Here is a 9,235-nt window from a genome sequence, read left to right as displayed (position 1 = left end):
TGATAGAAATATTCCTCATCATCAGATAAATCACCAAGATAAAAACGTTACATTCACTAGCAAGTTTAATACAATAATGTTATACATATATGTGCAAGTAATGTCCAGGACATAATATCGAGACATATTATCACGTCATTATCTAACCAAGCACACATATCTAAATTAAAATCTAGTAAATGCTACTGAACAGATGGTCGGCATGGAATTGGTTTCTTCATTTGTTTAGAAATTTTAATTGATCGGACCGACTCTTGGAGATGAAGATGAAGACTACTTTGGAGATGAAGATGAAGACGAAGAAGTTGGAGACGGCCAAAATTGGGCATTCTTCACCTTGGAAATACTCATAAGCACACCTAGAGGTGTCACATCCCCGATTACTGTCACTTTTTTAGTGGGCAAATCTATATTAAATGATGTAACTCCTGCAACCAAAAAAAAAAAGGGAAAGATTAACCAATCAGTTAATATTGTTTCTTGAAAGCAAAGACACTACTAGTAAATAGTAATAAATTTAACTAGATTAGTTCTAGAAACAAATGAGTATTAACATAAACATGGAAGAATTGTTTACCTTAGGTAAAAAGCACAGCATTATGTTTATATATGCAAGAACGACAAATTAAGTCTTAAATTTAATAACTTTAGAGTCGTTTACATGAATTTCTCCTCCTTATTGCTACGTTTAATGGAAAACTCAAAATATTTTTATGAAATTTGTGATGTCTTGCAAATACTTGCCTTCCATTCTAGAGATATGTTTTCTCAATTTTCCTTCGCAACCCTTGCAATGAATTGACACCCTCAATTCGACAACCTATAAAAAACATAATAAAAATTATCAGCAATTAAGTATCGATATTAGAGCGGAAAAAAAAAATATAAGTAGGATAAGTAAGTAGATAAAGAACCGTTAAATTGCGATGACTTGATCGATTTGACGTAGATTTGTGAACATCAAGATGATCATTCAAGCGTGTCGACGGAGGCTTTTTTTGAGCATGAGTATCATTTGAGCGTGTTGACAAAGATTTATCCACTAGAGAAGTGTGCTGCTGCTTTACGAGCATATTATCATTCGAGTCTGTTGCCGACGATTTAAAGACCGGATTTGTATACTTCTTTACAAGCATATTCCGAGGAGTAGACTCATTCGACCGAGTGGACGAAGACTTGAAAATCGGAAACTCATCTGAATCCATACGTTTGGTCCTAACAGGCTGATTAATAGGAACCAAGGCTGAAATGCGTTCAGAATCTGATATAAAATCAAGAAATGGTTTGTCACTCAATAAGTATCTTGAAGAACCTGGGTCATTCACTTCAGCTGAGCTTTTTCTACGTAATAATTCACTTTCCTTAGAAGAACTCTTTCTGTTTCTTTGATAATAAGTTCTAGGATCAATGGGGAGTTGGGATGAACAAGGTGGTGGTGCACGGCTTTTAGGCCGGTCGCCAAGGCGGTGAATATGGCGGTCGAGCGCCTTCATGCCATGAGGCACGGTGGCGCGTTGATCCATGCTTGAACATATGGCGGTGGCGGCAGGGGAGGCACAAAATAGGTCTATGGATTTCATTTTTGTTTTGATGCAGAGTGAGAAAGTAGAAAATGGCAAGAAGGAATTACTTTGTGAAAGATCTTCAAAATGAGGCCATTCAATTTGCTTATAAAGTAGAGGCTGGACGGATTAGAGAATAGAAAGAGAGAGGAAATACTAAGAGCATGTTTGAGAATGATTTTGAGAATTGATTTTATGACTGTTAGGAGAAAAGTGAAGTCCACATGTGCGAGAAGAAGTCAAATATGATGACTGTAACAGTGAAATAGAGGTCAAAAAATTATTATTTTTTTTTGGGGAAAAATCATTCCCAAACAGGCTCTAATAATGGGAAGAAAAAAGAAGGAAAAATGGACCTACTAGAATTGATGAATAATGTAAACCTTAGAGGACACAAGATTTATCTGGACCTTTAAAGTTGTATTTTTGCTTTTTTGTTTTGTGGGTTTTTTCCAAGTTTGGGTGGGTGAGGATGAAGAGGAAGGTGGTAGTTAATTTGCTTTTTCAATTTTATTTTTCTTTTCTATCCTTTTCTTTCAAATTTTTTTCATTGAAGTTAATATACATATTTACCCCTTAAAAAGTGAAGCACATTCTTTGCATGTGACTTTTTAATGATCGACATAAACCGTTCATCTGAGAGCCACGTGTCACAATTTTGAAATGTCAAAATTTGAATGTCAAGAAATAAAGGTAACACCTCCAATCGCTAAATTATTTCACGTCTTTGAACTATATTCTATATTTTGTTTGTGGAGTAGAGTCTTGTCACTAGAATTCATTGTTTCGAGATCAATCAGACATGATTTATCTAGGTGCTGAGTCTTGTCACAAAAAATTATTGTTTAGAGATGAAACACTCTAGTCATGGATTTGCCTTTTTGTGTTGTGGGATTTTTCCAGGGTGGAGTATAGGGAGACATGGGTGCATTGTGCTCTTTTCTTTAGTAACTTTATGTGGTATGGTGATGATTACAAGCACTAGCAGTAGAGGGAATTAGGCTAAAATTTCAAACTGTGTTCTTATAATTGCCATATCATTGCTGAATATTAAACCAATCCCAACCAGAGCCATAGATCAATAACCGAAAGTATAGCCTTGCTTGTCTGCTTTGATATATGTTCTTCAGTATCTCGATTTTGCTGCTCCCATGATAATAGTGTTGTTGACCTCAAAAACCAGATGAAATAATTATTATTAGGCGGGGTTCAACTTAGTTATTCAAGAAAAATTATATTTGTTGGCCGGAGCTTATGTGTATATAAGTGTCACTTGCAGGGGCGGACCTGGGGAGGGGGGGGGGGTTATAGGGGCAATTGACCCTCTAGATTTTGGGGGGAAAAAGAAATTTTGCTTAGCTTTTTTTTTTTTTAATTAGAAGATACCCTATAAATTTTATTTTTGACCTCCTAACCCAAGTCGTTTGGGTTCGCCCCTGATCACTTGGGCATGAATATTTTAGATTAATTCAAGCTATCACCCATAGTTGGTTTGTTATGATTGGCCATTCACTTTAACTTTGCCTATCTAATTTGAAATTATATACAAAAAAAATTATTAAGAAAGAACATCAATAATTTCACACTTGATTACCAAACTATATACGAGAAAGTTTGTAAGCTAGAGATTGCGACAAATAACTTTGGAAAAGATAATTAATTCACACTTCTTGTTTATTTGAGGGGGAAAAAACACTGATTCATTAATAAACAACTTGGAAAGATAAGCTAGAGATTAAGACAAATGACTTTGAAAAGAATATTAAAAACTATTCTAATGAATGTGAAGCACGTGAAATTAGATTTGTACTATTCCTATCAAGAATTCTGGTTTTGATTAAATCCAATTGTTCGTACTATGTTGTCATTCTTGTCGATTCATTATTTGTTGGTAATGAACCAATCCATGTGAAGCTAGATCTATAACTTCCTTGCGTTAAATTTTTATTTTTTATTTTTATTTTTTTGTGTGTGTTTCTATTTGTGACGGCCAAGAAAGGTTGAAACCTCTATCATGCATTTGTAAAGAGAAGTTCAATCCAATTTGTAACCAAGTATTGACACAAGAGTAATGCTAGTTGATGAAAAGCCACATAAGGTCCTTCAGGGTTCATCCAAAGCATTTTCAGAAAGAAAAATTTGCAGAAAATGTCTTAAATCTTTCAAAAATATACAGCGTAATCCCAAATCTTTAAATCATAACAATCGCGTCCAAAATATTTTAACTCATGCATCTTTTTTTAGGAGTTATTAGTACAAAATGCCTTTACGTTTGAAGTTTGTCGTGCAAAACTTCTTCACCTTGCATTTTTTACTTTGCACTTTTATCCCTATTTGTACATTTCATTGTAAAAATCATTATTTCCATCCAATTTCATTCATTTTCTCAATATAAAATTATGAAATGATGAATATATCATCTTCTTTCAAATGTATGGACGTATTGTATCAATAACCATTTTTTTAATTATCAAATGGGAATTATAAATTGTACTTTAATTAAATGGATGTAATGATTATACTTTGCCTTGAAATGTGTGCACTTTTTTTTAGGTATGGATAAAGCTGATGACCTGATCTCATAATTACACCTTAATTTTGCTTAGTGATTACCATTAAAGTTAATCTATGAATTACATTATGAAAAAGTTTGGGGGCAGATAAGAATTTTTGTGATTTCCTATGTAAAAGTAGGATCCATCCCAATTAGATGAAAATATAACTATAATGACAACTTTTGACAAAACACCTTTTTAAAAAAAACATGGTCGAATAATTTGATATATCGTAGGAATTATACTTATCGGATAGATCGTTAAAGAATACGTGAGCGGAGTTAGATTTGAATCAAGTTAGGTATTTTGTTAACGAATTCGATGTTGTCTCATGTCATATCAATTAATTGATAAATACGTCCATGATAGGTCCAGAAATTAAATGATTTACCAATTAACTGATGTCATATGTCACTATTGATGGTCATTTATCATAATATATATTGTTTTCCTATTAAAAATGATTAACAATATATCAAATAAAATTATTATTTTTATTTCTTTACACGATTGACTATTAGTGGTACAATCAATCTTGTCACGCAGGCGACAAATATGACTCAATTTTCTCACATTATGAAGACTTTATGATATAAATTTATGGTTGTGTAGGTCTTACTCAAAGTAATTGTTATATAATCACGCGTTTAAAGCTGTGGGGCTTTAGTTTTGGTGAAAGATTAATGAGTTGCTTTGGTTAATCTTCACCATTTCAGTTTGGAATTTTTTTTTTCCCTTCAGATTGTCTCCTGTATCTTTCTTTTACTTAATTTAACTCATACAATTGGGTTTAGATTTACTGACGAGTAACATTTCGAGATAAAACTCACGAAATTAAAGCCTAAACTAGCCAAGATTAGCTGAAACAATTTGTACAACTCGAACGAGTTAAAAATTTAAAATATATTCACACTGCAACTATAAAAAGCCCTTTAGGAGCAGGTATAATCCAATATTTATCTTGAGCAATCCTCTTCTTATTTTTAAAGTTGAAAACATGAAATTAAATCGCCACTGAAATGAATCAACAAATCACGGTCATCTCTCTATCAGAATTGAAAGAATCGAATAGAAGTTCGTTTAGAAAAAAGAGGTGTATTGTTTTTAAAATCTAAGAGTAAGAGGGATGTTTTTTAGAATACCACCAATTACTTGAATCCTTGACGTTGAATGTGAGAAACACAATCCCATATCAATAAAATCATTGTTATAGTTACAGATGTATGGGATCGGGTGATTTCTTGATTCTAGACAGGTACTTTTGTATTTAAGGATATGAGTAGAGAAATATTTTTTGGTGCTCAAACTATAACAACAAATGATATTCTTATAGTAGTAAATCAAAGTGTACAACGAACAAAAGAGAAAAGAGAACTGGTGTTTTATGTGCATGCTTCCTGACACATAAATACTATGAAATCCTAAAACAAAAAACCGGTAACGCAATGAATAAAAAGAAATTTCTGGCGTAACATGTAATATTTTTGAATTTCTAGACTCAATTTGGTCAAAAAAATTCATACGACAGCCCAAAACAAAAGGCCCAGAGGATCCATAAAAGCCCACAAAATGCCACAGGATACTGTCGGTTTTCGGAGTTTCCATCACTCCATTTCCCGCTTCATCATTCATCAGAGAAAAAAAGATATTCGAAGTGGGTATGAATTCTGAAGGGAAAAAACTTTAATTTCCAATTTTTGTTCAAAATAAACAAATTTTTTCCTTTTATTATCAATTCATTTTTTATTATTTTTTTAAATTTGCTTTTGTAGCGAGGATTAAGGTGCATGAATTGAGGGAGAAGAGCAAGGTGGATTTATTGGCCCAGCTGAAGGATTTGTAGCGGAGCTGTGGAACTGCTTCGGGTGGCGAAGGCGACCGGTGGCGCCGCCAACAAGCTATCCAAAATCAAAGTGGTGAGGCTGTCCATTGCCCAGGTGCTGACTGTGATTTCTCAAACGCAGAAGGCCGCACTCAGAAAAGGTTAGAAGAATAAAAAGTACTTGCCCCTTGATCAGTAGATCGAAGAAGACCCTCGCCATTCACAGGCGCCTTACTAAGCACCAGGTACACATTGCGAATATATACAAATTTATCTTTTTATTATAAATAATTTGTTGAGTTTATTGGTTCTGTTTTCATTTTGCTGTGATCAATTTTTGGTTCAACATGTTAGATTACATTACGAATTTTTCGTGACTAATTGAGTTGTTTGTTGTGGATTTGTATTCATGATCGGTTCTTGGAAAATTTAAGTACTTAATCTTGCATAATTAGGATTTTTTTTTAGGATGATATTTGTGCTTATATCTTCTGGTTGTTTCATTTCTGACTTAATGAAATGGATAGTTGGTAAATATGACTTTTAATAACGGCCAAACATGCTCTAATTGATTTGTTTTGACGAAGAATTGAAATGACATACTGTTGTGACCGTGACTCATATAAAATGGAACACACGTTCCCTGGATCAAATAGGCCGATGTCGGAACAAAGCAGAGCTTAGCGCACCGAACGGAACAGAGCTAAGCGACGGCATCGACCTTACTCGGGTTTAATTGTTAGGGATGCTAAATGGGTTGGGGGTGTGGCAACAATGCCCCCGCGGTACGGTATATGGGTATTTTTTTGTACGGGCCTTAAAGTCTTATATGAGCCTAAGCTAGGATTAGTATAAATAACATGTTGTAATCCTATTTTTCACTACTGAATAAAATTATCTCTGCTTCGCTCTTGTAGACGTAGGCACACTGCCGAACCACGTAAATTCTTGTGTTAATTTCTCTATTCCATCTCTTTATTATTACGCATAAAATCCAACACATACATTAAGCAACAAGTAGGTTTTTTGGTAATTGGTCGATTGTGTTGGTTCTTGGGTTCAAGTATGAATTTTACATGATTTCTTGAGTTGATGTGGGAGACATTTGAGTGCTATTATGAAAAAATGCATAGTCGAGAAATGAAGCTTATTTTCTGCTGCTTGTTTCAATTTACGGCCTTTTGTTGTTCTAAGTTGTCGTCTAAATTATTACTCCACGAAACCCTAATTATGACCTTTATCCTCATTTAATACTTTTATAATGCTTTGCTTATTAGCATGGCTTTATACTTAACCAGACGTGGTCTAGAAATCGTCAGCGTCGCATGGTTTTGCCTTTCCTACTTGTTAACTTGAGGTTGTTTTTCAGGAATCTCTGAAGACGGAAAAGGAGAAAGGAAGAGAGATGTACTTACTAATGAGAAAGTACACAATTAAAGTTTGAGTTCTCATTGCTATAATCAATTTTGTTTTTCTAATTTTAATTGTGGAGGACAATGATACTTAGTTACATCGATTTCCTATTCTTCTAGTTAATCGGTAAATGTTACGTAAAAACTTCGAAATGGAGCCCTTTTATTTAATAATATACATAGTTTCTGTGCTTTTGCACGGGGGAGATAAGTTGATTGAGTTTTGGTGATACCCGCATTTGTGATTTATGATGGCATTTATAGAGGTCAAAGTGCAAGGCGGCATTAAGCCTTGTAGATGGTACCAAAAGTAAGTCATGATGGGAGTTACTCAGCCCCCAACTCCATACATGCCTAGAGGGCGCCAAATTGCTTCTTCTTGCCTTGCCATATCCAGTCATTCTCCTTTTTCCATTATGGCATTGTTTGACGTAAGATATTCTGGCTCAATAGTTTAACATATACTTTATCAGTGAGTTTTTCAATATCCGGCGTCTGCTATCAAATATTGTAACAGAGGTTTGATGGTTCACTGCTTTATGTGTAGTCAACATTTGTGCTCATTTTCTAGACACAGGTAGGGATGTGAAGTAGAGTGAGCTGCTCATTTTTCATGCGAGCTATGGGTGCGTGAGCTAGCTCGACTTGCCCCCACCTAAGGGCAAGCTTCTGGGGCCAGTTGAGCACTACTTTCATGATTGAGTTGGCTCACGCTTGACTCGTTCCATTTAACACTCCTACCCTAAAGGTCTCTTCAGATGTTTGGGCATTAGACCTCAGCCCTCCTAAGTGTTTGATCCTCAGGCAACCCGTTTGGGTTGGTTTGTTCTCGACCTCCATGGCATTGGCCTGGGCCTTAAGTGCACTAGCTTATGCTTCGAAATCTGTTCAGCTGGTTAGCCTAGTCAGTCCTACTCATGGGCTTTGGCCTAGCCTATGTTTTAGTAGCTAGAGTGTTAGCATATGCGTTTATCGCTCCAACTAAGGCCGTACCAAGTTTTGCTTAGCTTCAGTGGCAATGACTTTTATCGCTCCAACTAAGGCCGTACCAAGTTTTGCTTAGCTTCAGTGGCAATGACTATGACGCAGCGCGAAGCAAGAAATTCAAGTGAAAACCTTAAGAAAATGAAATTTGGAATTCACCAAATTATGAAAAAAATAAACTCACGAATTTAATTAATGAATGATGATAAAAGCAACGAAATAACCCCTTATTTATAAAGGTTTACATGAAAATATAATTTAAAACAATTAAAATTAATGAAAACAAAGTTTAAAAAAAATAAAAATAAAAATAACAAAAATAGTTTTAAAATTTTAAAAATCAGTTTTCGAGTCTTAAACGAATTCAGATTGTCGAAATCCATCGTACATTACGACGAAGCAAGGGTGAATCTAGGAATTTAAATCAGCACGGGCGGCCGCAATAAAATATTAAAAGTCCTTCTGATATCCATTTTTTTGCAAAAAATACATTTTGAAATGGTGATTTGATGTAGAACGTGTCACTAAAAATAAAGAAAATTTTTGAATTTATATGTAATATTATTTTATTAAAGAACGTATGGATGAAAAGAAGAAAGAAAAAATGTATTTAAAAAAAAAAAGGAATGGAACAAGGTTTAAAGTATAAATATAACAATTATTTTGTTCAAACTGAATATATATAATTCTGTTATAAAAATAAATAGAATTCATCAAATAATATTGTTGCCAAGTTTTGTATAATTCAAAGGAAGAGTATGAATTCAAATCTTTAACATTGTTTGCATTAAAACAATGAAAACTTAACAAATATTATTATGTTAAATTTAGTGACACAATTCCAGAGGTACCATAATAGTTAAGTTTACCACAACCCTTAAAGTGAGATCACAAGTTCAA

The 9,235-nt window shown here is 34.1% G+C and overlaps 1 protein-coding gene and 1 pseudogene across 1 annotated transcript; one reads left to right on the top strand and one right to left on the bottom strand.

Moving 5' to 3' along the window:
* Positions 1 to 1,743, bottom strand: LOC111371368 (protein SODIUM POTASSIUM ROOT DEFECTIVE 1-like). Its single transcript, XM_022993308.1, has 3 exons — positions 915 to 1,743; positions 745 to 820; positions 1 to 428 (listed from the first exon to the last, which is right to left on the bottom strand). The coding sequence occupies exons 1-3, from the start codon at positions 1,578 to 1,580 to the stop codon at positions 274 to 276; spliced, it is 897 nt and encodes a 298-aa protein (XP_022849076.1). The 5' UTR covers positions 1,581 to 1,743; the 3' UTR covers positions 1 to 273.
* Positions 1,613 to 7,538, top strand: LOC111371049 (annotated as a pseudogene).
* The last annotated feature ends 1,697 nt before the right edge of the window (positions 7,539 to 9,235 follow it).

The sequence above is a fragment of the Olea europaea genome, chromosome 22, assembly GCF_002742605.1.
Source record: "Olea europaea var. sylvestris chromosome 22, O_europaea_v1, whole genome shotgun sequence".
Taxonomy (NCBI): Eukaryota; Viridiplantae; Streptophyta; class Magnoliopsida; order Lamiales; family Oleaceae; genus Olea; species Olea europaea.
The sequence above is the reverse complement of the archived record's forward strand: the minus strand, read 5'-3'. Positions and strand labels throughout refer to the sequence as shown.